The 15,157-nt window shown below is 43.1% G+C and overlaps 1 protein-coding gene across 6 annotated transcripts in view; it reads right to left on the bottom strand.

The window, feature by feature from the left end:
• PRUNE2 (prune homolog 2 with BCH domain) overlaps positions 1–14,540 on the bottom strand; it is a 294,221-nt gene extending 279,681 nt beyond the window's left edge. For 5 of the 6 annotated variants that reach the window (XM_061425575.1, XM_061425573.1, XM_061425570.1 and 2 more), the window contains exon 1: positions 14,310–14,536. In XM_061425575.1, the coding sequence (XP_061281559.1) occupies positions 14,310–14,345 (36 nt within the window). In that variant the 5' untranslated portion in view covers positions 14,346–14,536. Of the gene's footprint in view, positions 1–14,309 lie in introns of all 6 variants that reach the window. The other variant, XM_061425576.1, reaches the window with a different exon arrangement.
• Between the last annotated feature and the right edge of the window lie 617 nt (positions 14,541–15,157).

Raw genomic sequence — 15,157 nt, forward strand, 5'->3', positions numbered from 1 at the left:
CAGCAAAAAAAGACCTAATTGAACTGTTGGTCTTCTTTAAAAATAAGCCACTTATTCTTCTTTATTTTTTTAATTTTTATTGAAGTATAGTTGATTTATAATGTGTTATTTTTCAGGTGTACAGCAAAGTGACTCAGTCACATGTAAATTTGTTTTCAAATTATTTTCCCATTATTATAAAATATTGCATATAGTTCCCTGTCCTATACAGTAAACCAAAAAAGCCACTTTAATTCTTAAAGTCCTGTTGTTTCCAACTGAAAGAAAGAAATGGGTCCTACAATGGGGAAATCTTTCATTAAAACTTTCCAAATAATAGAAAATCCATCCGCAGGAAGCCCCTCCCTCTCCAGTTGTTCTTAGGGATCTTATTTTACAGGCCCAAGGTCATTGCTGCAACTTCTTTATGGAGCCCAGAACCAGAGTAAAGTTCTTGATTCAGAATGGGAGTGTAGAGTGGGGCTTCTCACATCTCATATGTGCCATGGGCCTATTTATGCTTTCCCACATCAGGCTCACATTTATAGCACCATCATCACTCTCCATCCTGACTCATGATCACTTGCTATAAACCATGACATTTCACATATCTGGCTTCACTTAAGAACGAGCTCAGCCATGCAAGGGACTTTTGCAGACAACTGAAGCTTACCCTCCATGTAACAACTGCTGTTCTATTTTTTTTTTTAACATTAATTATCTGAGTTGGATTTTTTTTATGAAATTGCTTACATACCCCCACCTTCTCTTAAACAGGACACCAAGCTTAAATAATTTTTCTTCCTTGACTATTCAGGGTCATTACTGTGAACTTTCTGCCATTGATGTTATGGCCGCCAGAGTCTGTGCAGGTGTTCAGGACTGCTTACCCTACATCAGATGGAATGCCACCTGCTGAGCATCTGGGCCCACTTCTTGGAAGTCTGTTTGCCTGTTTTGTTTGTGCAGTTCCCTATTGTACGTTACCAGCAATGGCAACCTCTGGCTCCCACTCCTCCCACACCCCACTCAGAGAAACAAATCCTGTCAAAGCCCAGCTTAAATAATGAGGATGACATAAAATCGGTGCCAGCATTTGTGAGTCTGCTGCATTCCCATCATTCTCATGACTTTCAGATATCATCATACCAATCAGCTCAGAAAGACAATTTAGGGGATTTTCCTGTGAGAAAAGAACTAATTCTCAAGGTAGGTTTTTAATACTCAATGGCAGTTGTCTGAAGGAAGGCTGCCTTTGTGTAATTTTCAGTTTTCTGGAAACTTTGAACTCCAGACACATGAATGAGCTCTTACTCTTGCAGATAACTCATCCTGAGCTTTTGGAAAGATTTTCTTCTATGTCTCACCACTTTTCAAACTTTCCTCCCCTCGAATGCTGTTTTTCTTTGCTTTTCTCCTACTTCCTTTCCAATTCCATCCCCACCCTTCTTTCCTTTCTCCCTCTTTTCCTTCACTCCCATGTGTGGGTCCCTAGTACATCCAGTAGTCTTCTGCACCATTGCTAAGTTGGCAGTCTGGAGAGCAGAAGTGAAGCAAATAGCAGAAATCTTAACTCCTAACCTCAGCTCTTCTTGCCAGCTGTGACACCCAGGCTGTGCTCACTCTATCCATACTTACTCACTCAGCCAAATCCAACTTATCTGTCTCCAGCAAGAGAGTGACAATAATGAAGGGAAAAAAGGTACAAATGACCTTATTTACAAATCAGAAATAAATCCATAGATATGGAAAACAAACTTATGGTGACCAAAAGTGAAAGGAGGGGAAAAACAAATAAGGAGTTTGGGATTAACATATACACACCACATAACTTATATGCAGAGTACATCATGAGAAACGCTGGACTGGAAGAAACACAAACTGGAATCAAGATTGCCGGGAGAAATATCAATAACCTCAGATATGCAGATGACACCACCCTTATGGCAGAAAGTGAAGAGGAACTCAAAAGCCTCTTGATGAAAGTGAAAGTGGAGAGTGAAAAAATTGGCTTAAAGCTCAACATTCAGAAAACGAAGATCATGGCATCCGATCCCACCACTTCATGGGAAATAGATGGGGAAACAGTGGAAACAGTGTCAGACTTTATTTTTCTGGGCTCCAAAATCACTACAGATGGTGACTGCAGCCATGAAATTAAAAGACGCTTACTCCTTGGAAGGAAAGTTATGACCAACCTAGATAGCATATTCAAAAGCAGAGACATTACTTTGCCAACAAAGGTTCCTCTAGTCAAGGCTATGGTTTTTCCTGTGGTCATGTATGCTTGTGAGAGTTGGACTGTGAAGAAGGCTGAGCGCCAAAGAACTGATGCTTTTGAACTGTGGTGTTGGAGAAGACTCTTGAGAGTCCCTTGGACTGCAAGGAGATCCAACCAGTCCATTCTGAAAGAGATCGGCCCTGGGATTTCTTTGGAAGGAATGATGCTAAAGCTGAAACTCCAGTACTTTGGCCACCTCATGCGAAGAGTTGACTCACTGGAAAAGACTCTGATGCTGGGAGGGATTGAGGGTGGGAGGAGAAGGGGACGACAGCGGATGAGATGGCTGGATGGCATCACTGACTCGATGGACGTGAGTCTGAGTGAACTCCGGGAATTGGTGATGGACAGGGAGGCCTGGCCTGCTGCGATTCATGGGGTCGCAGAGAGTCAGACACGACTGAGCAACTGATCTGATCTGATCTGATATATAAAATAGATAACCAGCGAGGACCTACTGTATAGCATAGAGAACTATACTCAATAATTGATAACCAATAACAGAAAAGAATCTGAAAAAGAATATATATACACATATCTATGAAATGGAATCGCTATGCTATACACCTGAAACAAACACAACACTAAGTTGTGAATGTCTGTGAATCAACCATACTCCAATTAAAAAGATAATGTGTATGAATATGTTTAATAATGATATGGAAATTATGGTTAATAGTGAGTTTAAAAGAATTCTTTTGACTATATTCAGAACCTGGGATTTGAACTGGAGCTCACATTTAATTGTACATTATTCATAAATGAAATGGTAATGATAAAATTACAGAGGAAAAAGGTTTGGCTCAAAATGCATTTTTGAGAACTTCACTATATTGTTGTTATTGTTGCTCGTCACTCAGTCGTATCCGACTCTTTGTGGCCCCATGGACTGCAGCACGCCAGGCTTCCCTGTCCTTCACTATTTCCTGAAGTTTGCTCAGACTCATGGCCATTGAGTCGGTGATGCCATTCAACCATCTCATGCTCTGTCACCCCCTTCTCCTGTCCTCACTCTTTCTCGGCATCAGGATCTTTTCCAACTAGTCAGCTCTTCCCATTGGGTGGCCAAAGTATTGGAGCTTCAGCATCAGCATCAGTCCTTCCAATGAATATTCAGGGTTGATTTCTGATTTGATTTTGAGGATTGACTGACTTGATCTCCTTGCTGTCCAAGGGACTCTCAAGAGTCTTCTCTAGCAGCACAGTTTGAAAGCATCAATTCTTTGGCACTCAGCCTTCTTTATGGCCCAACTCTCACATCCATACATGACTGCTGGAAAAGCCATAGCTTTGACTATATGGACCTTTGTCAGCAAAGTGGTGTCTCTGCTTTTTAATACTCTGTCTAGGTTTGTCATAGCTTTTCTTCCAAGGAGCAAGTGTCCTTTAATATTATATATAATACTACTAAATCTAAATAAGTTTCTAAATTGAAATAATGTTTGCACATATTTTCATGTATCAGTTCTTAACATAAGAAATCTAAAAAGCAGAAGGAAGCTTACTGTAGGACATTAAAAACTCAGTTGTTTGTTCAAAAAAAATGAGGAATCTGGAAAACCAAAAATTGTACTCACAACTTTGATAGCAACTAAGGGGCAAATTCTAACTTTTTAAAAAATCCATTCTCATTATCAAAAATTCACTAAATACCCACAATATTTCCAGTCACTCTAAAAGCTAGTCACAGGCCCTATCTTCCAAGTAGTTTATTGGTCTTTTATTTTTCTTTCACTTGGGCATACAGTGAAACAGTCTCCCAATTTATTCAACCAAATCATAGATAGTCCCACACCATAACTTTCTCATAGTAGGTTCTCAATAATATTGATTGATTAGTCAATTATCCAAGGATATTTTAATATAAAATAATCAAAAACAGAGAAATGAACCTCTCTTGGGTCAAAGTTAACTCACTACCCAACACTCCCATAAACCTGCCAAGTTGCTTGCATTTTATTTAAAGAAAATGAAATGTTTCAGGATATTGGTGGGAAGACACAGATGTGGGAGTGGGTCCTGGAATGGTAGTCAGATGACCTGGGAGCAAACACTGGCTCTGTTCTCTACTGACTTGAAAACTTGGGCAAACTTCTTGCCCACCTGAACCTCAGTTTCCTCAACTGCAAAAGGAAATAATAGCTACCTCACAAGGCTGTTTTGAGTATTAAGCGGAAAAATATATTTCTTAGGGATAAGACAGATAATCAACAAATTTCAGTCAAATTAAAATCATCCCTGTTTCTATAAAATGTAAATAGGGCTTCCTGGCTCTCCTATTCACCGTGATCATTTTCGTGTTTTTATTACTGTGGATGAAAGAGATATTCTTGTCTTAGTACATACACACCTGCAACAGCCTTAATGTCATTTGACTGATGAGGCCAGTCTGGAAGGCCTTCAACTTTCCTATCAAGGACTGAAAAATCTTCCCTGCTAGTCTCATGACATTAGTGCTGGCCCAGAAGCAGTAGAACAAGCTGGGCCAGCTTGGTGAAATGGCTGGGATTGGGGGTCTAATTTTTCCCCTTTGGACCACATAGTGGAAGATCTAAGGCTCCAGTAGTTCCACTCTGTCTACTGATGCCCAGTGTGGTTTTGCAGAGTGCCCATACCCTTCCTTGCCTCTCTCCAATCCATCCATGCTTTAATCCACCAATTCTTACGGATTCCAAGCAATTAGCATAAAAACTAGGCTCATTATTTTACAGTAACATTTTGTACAAAGTGTGTACCACATAAAATCACTGTATGGCACTCCTCGACCTTAACATTTCTCATCTCCTTCTAGTAAACCAACCCGAATTCCCATATACTATGGCCAGCCCTTCTCCAGATTCAGGTCTCTAAAAGTCTGCATCTGCTTATCCATTTATTCATTTTTTGGCCACTATAGTGTCTTATGAGTTCTGCAAGGCTTTTATCTTATGGTTCCATTCATTCTAAAAACACTTCCACCTTTTTGTGCTTAGCACAGTCATGGCTCAGGGCTTCCCTGGTGGCTCAGTGGTAAAGAATCTGCCTGCCAATGCAAGAGACACAGGAGACAAGGATTTGATCCTTGGGTTGGGAAGATCCCCTGAAGTAAGAAATGACAACCCACTCCAATATTCTTGCCTGGAAAATTCCATGGACAGAAGAGCCTCATGGGCTACAGTCCATGAGGTCTCAAAGACTGGGACACATGCAGTCATGACTCGTGGCCCCAAGAAGCCCCTGAAGGCTGGAGCAGCTCCAAAGCATCCAATGCTGAGTAAACTGACCAGGGCATTTGCTCCTCATCCATCAACTGGTCCCCACGAGCTGAGAGGGTACCTTCCCCTCATCTTTTACTAAGGAACAGATTAAGTATTTGCTGACAGGAAATGAAGTAAAGAAGATCTGCATGCAATGGCTCATTAAGACTGATGGCAAGGTCCAAATTGATACAGCCCACCTGCTGGCTTTAAGGATGTCACCAGCATTGGCAAGAAAGGGGAAAACTTCTGTCTGATTTGCAACACAAGGGTGGCTTTGTTGTTCACTGAATTATACCTGAGGAGCCAAGTACAATTTGTGCAAAGTAAGAAAGATCTTTGTAGCACCAAAAATCCCTCATCTGGTGACCCATGATGCTTGTATCATCCACTATCCTGATTCCCTTCCAAAATGAATGACTCCACTGAGATTGATTTCAAATCTGGCAAGATGACTGATTTCAACAAGTTTGATACTGGTAACCTGTATATGGTGACCAGAGTCACTACCGTGGGAAGAACTGAACAATCTTCTGCTGCGATCACCAACAGAAAGAGACAACCTAGTCCTCTTGGTGTGGTTCATGTGAAAGACGCCAACAGCAGCATCATTGCCTCCCCATTCTCCAACATTTTTGTTATTGCAAAGGCAACAAACCATGGATTTCTTTTCTGAGAAAAAAGTATCTGTCTAACCATTGCTGAACACAGAGACAAGAGATTGGCAGCTAAAGAGAGCAGTGCGTCAAATGATCTCTAGGAAATATGATTGGAAAGGTCTTTGGGCTTAACTGGGCTTCCAAGGTGGTGGTATTGGTAAAGAATCCATCTGCCAATACAGGAGATGTAAGAGACATGGATTCAGTCCCTGGGTCAGGAAGATCCCCTAGAGGAGGGCATGTCAACCCACTCCAGTATTCTTGCCTGGAGAATCCCAGGGACAGAGGAGCCTGGTGGGCTACAGTCCACAGGGTGGCAAAGAGTTGGACACAACTGAAGCAACTTAGCCCTCACGTAGGGCTTAATTAAAGATAATGAGGAATGATTAATTGCCCAAAAAAAGCTTCTCACAAACAAACAAAGGCCATTTACTGAGCTTCAGGCACTGCACCAGGTTCTGGAGTACAGGTCTCTGGAACAAATCCATACAGAGACCTTGGTCCCTACTCTCATTAATCAAACACACATGCCCAATAGAGATATAATAACAAGCTACGATAAATGATCTAAAAACATCACCCAAAACCTTGACTTAGACTCATGAACTGGGAGGTTGGGTGGAAAGGAGTCATTCAGCAAAGTTTTCCCTTCATCTTCCCCTGATCTGAAGAAGAGTTAGGGGTTATTTAAACCAGGAGAAGGAGCCAGCAGAAGCTGGGCAGCAGATGAGTCAGATCCTAGGGTCAGGGTAAGAGAGTTGTCTATTCTCCTAAGAGCAATGGGAAGTAATAAGAAGGATTTAAGGGAGTGATGTGACAGAAATAAAAGACACTTTCACATTGGCTGGCAGCAATGGGAAGGAGAGCAGTCTGCAGGGGATCAATTGGCTAGCTGGCCATTGGAATCATCTGGATGTCTGAGATACTGTGGGTGGGGAAGGGATAGAGGAAAAGGAAGATCCCAGTTGGAGAAACCAGACAAATACTAATGACATTCACTGAGACAAGGAACTGCAGGAAAGGACACCTTGGGGGCAAAGGGACAAAAGTAGCCATTGTTTCAAGCTCTGTGCCGAGGGCTGTAGGTACATTATTTTGGCTTTCTGATAAGGCTGCAAAGCTGGTATCATTATCTCATTTTTCAGATTAAAAACCCAAGGCTGTAATATCAGCTTAATTTTTCTGACCCAACCTTTGTGGATCTAATTTTTCAGGGCGATCTAGTGCCCAATTAGCCTCCCAAGAGCTCTTAAGAAGAAAGATGACTTTTCCTTAGAAACCAAAGCCCAAGGCCACAGAGCTCAGATAGAAATGGATTTGGAACGTTGCCAGAGACTTTGAGTAGGTTACTCTGGGACCCGTGGCAGGGTGGCCATGTGTGATTGTGCATAATTACAATGTGCACAAATGTAATATTGTAATAATACAATTACAATCATAATGCAATGTGTGATTGCATATTGCACAAACCCAGAGGACACCAGTCATATCAAAGTTCCTGTGAATTCTGCCTCCTGAATACATCAGCCCTGCCCCTTCCCAGTTTCTTTTCAAAGAAAGACTCCAAGCTCCATGACTCTAGGGTTCAAAAAGAATCAGTGACCAAGGCAACACCATGCACTTGACCTCTCTGGTCCCAGAGCTTCTTTCCTCTTTTGCAGCCTTCACTCAGACCCAGGTGTTTACCCCTCACCCTTTTCTCTGCTCATCTAGGACCCTAAGGAGAAGTAGATGTAAAGGAAGAGTGACCCATCCATCATTAGACCACTATTGCTTACAAGAGCTCCCCAGGGGGATATACCAAATCTAAAACATTGCTAATATCTGCCCAAATTAATGCTACAGAGAAACAAACAAGTTATACAAAAGCTGTCGCTTTTTTAGCTAGTTATAAAATATTCCCCAAATTCCTGATTAAAGAGTGTCCTTGCTCACCTGATTGCACCTTCTCAGACCCGAGGTGCTGTCTGAACAGCAGTCACCAATTCTTTATCTTTGAGAAGACCAATCTACTCTGAGATTTACCCGGAAAAAGTCTCATTCTCTGGCCCCGGGGCCAGAACAAACCACAGCTCTCCAATTTGAAAGTTCAGGCAGTGAGAAATGGAGCTGACTCTAGGACTAAGGCAATCAAGGGCTCTTTTCTCATCAGCCCCTAAGGCGGTGACACCACATTCGCAAAAGTGTTTTGGATTCCTGAGTTTCAGGCTTGGGAATGCTCTGACAGGAGGCACAGTCTCAAGTGCGCCAGCCCAGGCTTATGATGGGGAGGGAGCTGATCCTGCAGTCTGTGATCAGAATGAGCTCAGCTTTCCAAATGAAACTGCTCTACCAGCATCTCCATCCTTCTTAGTCCTTACCACCATGGCCCTTTAAAAGGCATGGAACATTCATTTTAAAGATGCTTTTTATTGATACATATGACCTTGTTTCTATAAAGGAAGTCAGGAAGGATATATTTCTCAATTTCCAATCAAGATGATTCCTCTGCAGACACACTGCAGTGTTTTTCTTTTTTTGAAACCTCATCTCCTCTATCAACTCTGATGTGGTTGGTCCTTTGGAGTTCTGAATGTGCTTTCTTGTCCCTATGCCACACAGCAGAGTGTCAGTTGACATTTAGGGTCACCCAGGATTTTTCTACTACAGAAGTCCACATATGGACCAGTTTCCACTGCAGAAATGAGCCTTTCACCTGCAGCCGGCACTGCTCGAGGGCAGATGCATTCCCCAGACTCTGGCGGTGACAGTGACCCTCTCCCCACAGCATTTCTGGGATACTGATGTGCCCTGTATCCTTCTGCTTGCAGCTGACACTTCCCCCAATGCTGGCTCATGACCCAGCTCTAGGGCACGAGGGCTGCAGCTACACCCAGCCCTGAGCACCCCTTGACTTGTATCAGCTGGTGTGGTCTGGCAGTGGGAGAGGCTCAGCGGCCAGGCTGCCCCGGGTAGAGACCCTGGCTTCCTGCCAGTCAGAATTCCAGGGGTCTCATTCCTCATTTAGCTCCTCTTTTTCTCCAAAGTTCATGGGAACTTGGACCATTAACTGACATCATAAGGCTGTCTTGGCCTGAACACTTTTTTGAGCTAACCACTATGACATTGGAGGACATTTGCCAAATCACAGGGTAGGGCTCAAAGCCCTCATTCCCTCCCCATCTTCAATTTCTCTTACCACAGAAAGAGTCTAAGAATGACTAAGATACCACTACAGAAATGGTATAACTGAAAATGGAAAGTGCAGCTAAAATGTAAAGATAGATCTGGAACTATGGAATTTGATCCCTGTCCCTATTTCAGCTCAGAATGGGCAGGTGGAAAAGTCAAGAGGGCACTGGCAGGAGAAAAAGAAAATGTGTTTTTGCTCTTATTTCTAGTTCGAGCAGTGAGTATCCAGATCAGAAACATAGCTGGAGGATCAAATAATGACTTTTTCAAAATAAGGGTTACCTAAGGCAATGGCACCCCACTCCAGTACTCTTGCCTGGAAAATCCCATGGACCGAGGAGCCTGGTAGGCTGCAGTCCATGGGGTCGAGAAGAGTTGGACACGACTGAGCGACTTCACTTTCACTTTTCACTTTCATGTATTAGAGAAGGAAATGGCAACCCAGTCCAGTGTTCTTGCCTGGAGAATCCCAGGGACGGGGGAGCCTGGTGGGCTGCCGTCTATGGGGTCGCATAGAGTTGGACATGACTGAAGCGACTTAGCAGCAGCATGATGGACAGGGAGGCCTGGCGTGCTGCGATTCATGGGGTCGCAAAGAGTCGGACACGACTGAGTGACTGAACTGAACTGATGTGTGGTTATCCCTCAGAAATGACTTGTTCAGGCTGATCTGCGATGGCCGAAACTTAGAAAGGAATAAACCACAGCGACTGAAGGATCACTTTGAAAAATAATTCTCTGCAAAACAATCATCTTTTGCTTTGCAAAACAATTCTCAATAGACTGGGAAAAAATTCTAAATGGTCAGTAAAAACAGGAAGATATATTCATCCTCCTGTATAATAAAATAAATACTGGTTTTAAAAAAGAAAAAGAAACATAGCTGAGTTCTCCTAAGGGGAAGGGAACCCAGGTAACAAGCATCATCCTTTGATTTCCATCCCTACTGCCTTGGGGGGTCTTGCTCTCCTGGTGCTAATTCTACTGTCTTGATTGTTTTAAAAATAACTGAATCAGTTCCCTATTTGTCAAGAAGGCACCACTTCTAGAGACTGTGCTTGGAAGGAGTGACTATTTCCCTTGCTGTCCTCCACCTTCAGCTAAGGTGTTTTACAGAGAAACTGCAGGTACCCAAGCCAGTTCTTACCAGGCAGGAGGCAGGCCCCCTTGAGAAGCATTTGAGCTTCAGAAGAGAGTGATCTCTCTTAGGCCATACTTGAGGTTTACTTTTGTCATTTCTCATAAATACCACATATTCTCACGAATGAAGGGGAAGTATCAGAAGGGTAAATTTAAGGAAAAGTCGGATGGGATTAAGTAACTGAATCTGCCTCAGTTTGAGGACTAGCAGAACTGAGGTGAAAAAAGAATTAGGAGACCACTCTCCCAATTTCAATAGAAATAAGCTTCAAGCTACCTGATTAAAAATGAAAAACCTTCCTTCTACTTCAAAGATTTCTGCTCCACCCAAGGGCCTGGCCTAGAACAGCAGAGCTTCTCTCCTCACAATGACAGATGAATAATAAATGCTCCTAGTCAGAAGAAAGGGCATACAAACAATTTCTCCAAAGTTTTGGTTATTGGAGATTTTATCTACGGCTAACAGTAATTCCATTTTACAATTTAAAATTTCTTTGGTCTTTGAAACTAGCTAGCTCCAGTGATGAAGAGGTTATGTTAATGCAACACAACAAGACCCTACAGGGCCTGCCTGGAGCAGACTCCTCCCCTCCCGCGTTCTCCATCTGCCTCTGCAGGAAAAACTTTAACCTCCTCGGCCTTCCTTGAGCTCCAAAGAATAAATTTGATCAGGGAAGTGAAAAAAATGCAGAAAGAAAGAAAAACAAGACAAAATCATAAGAATTTAGCCATTAAAAAAAGTCAAGGACTTCTTAAGAGTTATAGATAATATTCTGAGCTATATCCTTTGAGCTCTTTTTCAGACACTGAAACCCCCATCAGGTAGAAGTTAACTATATGCTGCCCACAAGCACATAGGTCCCAGAGTGGCTGGAACCAGAGAAGGTCTGAAACTGGTGAGGTCCCAATTACCTCATCACCAACCAATCAGAAGAATGCTCATGAGTTGATCGTGTACCCTACAATGCCCCTGTCCCTCACCATGACTTTTAAAACCTTTCCCTAAAAGTTATTGGGGAGTTCAGGCCTTTTGAGTACTAAATACTGGACTCCTTGTTTGGAACCTGAAATAAACATTGCATTTGTTTTTTTTTTTTAATTATTATTATTATTATTATTTTTTACTTTACAATATTGTATTGGTTTTGCCATACATCAACATGGATCCGCCACTGGTGTACACGTGTTCCCCATCCTGAACCCCCCTCCCACCTCCTTCCCCATACCATCCCTCTGGGTCATCCCAGTGCACCAGCCCCAAGCTTCCTGTATCCTGCATCGAACCTGGACTGGTGATTCACTTCTTATATGATATTATACATGTTTATTCCCTTTCAAAGTCTTAATGTTACCAAACCAAACTTGGGTTGGCTTCCCTGTACTCAGTAAAGCCAATCTACTGACACTGGGTTATGGTACAAGAAAATGCAGTTCTATTTCCAGGGAAGCCAACCCAAGTTTGGTTTGGTAACATTAAGACTTTAAAAGGGAATTGGTTATTTCAAATCATTAAAAGATATATATCATATGTACAGAATATCAAAGAAAGAAGTCAAATAGGTAGGAAATAATCCCTGCCCATTAGACATTTTTTTAGGTTTCATAGAGAGAAATCTACATCAACTTCTGATGGAAAATGGCTTAAAGATAACACCAAATTCAATCTAGTTCTGGTCTAATAAAGTCTAGGTGAGAACCAGCATGATAATTTTCTTCTTCCTAAAGTGTTTCCCAAAGGATTAACCTAATTTTTTAAAACCCTACAATTCTGTTGTGAATAAACCTCTCACAAATGAATGCCATAATTACTGACTTAATTTTTTTCTCCTAAACAAAGAGTGAATATATATATACATATATATCTCCTCTAAAGTAAAAGGTTTACCTACTACTATAGTTGAATGTTGTATATTAAGTAAAACTTTGATTTATCTAGAAAATATAATTTGTGGGGGGAAATGTGACACTAAAAGTGACCAAACCACCTTTACTGTGGCGAAAGATGAAAGATTACTTGTGATCGCTAACAAAAAACCTATTACAAGAAAAAAGATAAAATTAGCAGTAATTAGTCTTCCAGCTAAAGCAGGAAACTGGGAATAGTATTACAAACAATCACTTCTTTTTCCTGTCATCTTTTTTTTAATGATGAAGAGCAACTGTTCCTCTAATGAAAGGACTCAGTAAATAAACTTAAGCATGACTTTAACCTAATTAATCTGAAACAGGGAATTTTTCACCTCAGCAATTGCTCTTCGGAAATGAGACAAACCGCTTGCTCACATCAGACCCCACAATCTAAATGTTTATTATTAAAATAAATGTTACAGGAGTGGAACACAGGTGCAGTTTACAACTGCGTGATGATTGAGCAACATTTTTTTATCCATGGAAAAAATGAGTAAGTTGCCAAAATTGATCTTTTTTGATCATTTCTCACTTAATGTTAGAAAAAGAACAAAGAGCATAGTTATACTATCAGAAATGCAAAAAAAGAAAAAAAGAAATGCAAGTATTTCAGTTTTTTCCTTCATGTGCTCAAGTAAACCCACAAGAGGGTCAGCAGTAAACACAGAAACAATCACAAACCTCCTCTATTCTGAAATCCCCACAGATTATCAGTCTCTGGGAGGCTTAAGGTAGAAAACAAAGTATTTATATTAGCATTAGTCAACTTTAAAGGTCTCTTAAAGGATACTTACAGTTAAATCTCTGTAAGAATCAACTTTAATAGTCTTTTAAAGGGTACTTACAGTTAAATCTCTGTAAGAATCACACATTCATCTTCACTCCCTTTGTTGTGCAAGGGTAAATGAGTTACAGAAAAAAAAAAAAACCCTGCAAATACTGTGCCTTGTGATTAAGACGTCATCTTAATGCAGACTTTGTATTTTGGCTTTTATGAAGGTTTAAAGGTTAAAGGCAACATAAATTATGCAATTCCTCCTATGCCAGGCCTATAAAAGGTGCTTTCAGTGTTCATTAAAGATATTGCTTCCAAATGGGCAAAAGCTTTTTTGTTAAGTGCCAAAAGAGAAACATTTCCATTATGCTCATTACTGCAATGCTGGAGAGCCAAAACAATTTGGAATCAGGAAACTGCTAGACTCTGTTGTTTCAGAATGTACAGCAACTGTCAGTATACACTGAGAAATTACCCTTCACTGTTTGGACAGCAGTACAGTAAAACAGAGTCAGCCAACACGCTGGTCTGCTTCCAGGAGACAGATAATCTGGAAAACCCCAAAGCAACAGCAACAGTTGAGGTTTTCCCCTTCTGCTTCTGCCACAAGAGACAGATAGGGCCCAGAGAGACTCGATCCAGGAAGGAGCAAGCCCCATGTAAGGGATGCTCGGGTAAACTGCTATTCTCACACATTCCTCTAGGTCGGCATTACCACTTCCTCATTTAGGTTTTGTCATCCCCTTCAGCTAAAGCACAGCTTCCCTTTACACTTAAGCGTACTGCATCTGCAGAAGTCTGGGCTCTTTTATCGCAAGGACCACCACATCCATTTATCCTCTAGCCTTCTGGGGCAAACTGTTGATTTGACTGGATATGCGTCTCTCCAACTACAAGCCAAAGAGATCAGAGCTGGACACACAGCGCCCAGCTTCGACCAGGTCACCACCACCCCACCCGGCGCTTTGCCTCTGGGGGCGGATTATGGAGACAGACTGCCTGGTGTAAGCCCCCAGAGTCGCAGAGATTCTTTCCAGAGGACAGCCCGCACTCCCTGACAACTAAGTGGCAAAGTTGTTTCTTCCTCCTCTGCTGTAATGCCCACCCATCAACACGCGCGCGCGCGAACCAACGCACACAGCTTTGCGCCCTCAACTTACCAATTTAGACTTGGCGCGCTGCAAAAATTCTTCCATGTCGTTGAGAAAGGTATGGACCGGAGATACCCGGAGGGCGCAGAGGACTATCTGCTCCCGGGCGAGAGGAGCCGGGTCCCCGGAAAGTGGCCGCCTGGGACGCAGCGACCAGCTGCTCCCTCCTACCGCTCGGAGGCGGCTGAGGTTGTGGCTGAGCTCTCGGCTGTCGCCTCCCAGGGCTCCCCACCCCACCCCGAGCCCCGCCGCCCGCTCGGAGCGTCCGACTCTCCCCTAATAAGGAAAGTGGGTGTGACGCCCGGGAGCCCCAGGGCGCTCCTGGCACGCTGGCTGGCACGCGCCTGTGGGGCCGGAGCTCCGGGGCTGGGGCGCGGGGGCGGGAGTGTTGGCGGATGGCGAGGGGCTCCTCCGCCAATCGCAGGGCCCCGCTGCGGCCTCCTGACGTGGCGCGCCGAAAGATGCTGCAACCATGGACAGCGCCCAGAAGTGCGAGCCAAGTGCAAGGGGCTGCTGCAGAGGGAGGTTCTGCCGCAGGCACCGCCGCTATCAGCCAGGGGAGGTGGAAAGAGGGAAGAGAGGCCCCCAGAGAGCTCCCCTCCTCGGCCAGCGCCTTCCTGGCTGGCTGGCAAGTTACAGAGAGCTCCAATGGTCACTTAATGAGCCGGCTCTGCTGGCCTGGCCAGGGGACACACTCAGCTAGATTGTGGGGTGGAGGGGGTTACTGCTCAGCTAAGCGCAGTACGACCTTGATGGAAAATAATAGGAAGAGCAGGCTAGGAGGTTGTGGTAGGTTGCATCTTTCCTCCTTGCTCTCAAAACATACCTGCCCAGCAACAGACCTCTGCAGTTCACCC

This window comes from Bos javanicus, chromosome 8 (assembly GCF_032452875.1).
Source record: "Bos javanicus breed banteng chromosome 8, ARS-OSU_banteng_1.0, whole genome shotgun sequence".
Taxonomy (NCBI): Eukaryota; Metazoa; Chordata; class Mammalia; order Artiodactyla; family Bovidae; genus Bos; species Bos javanicus.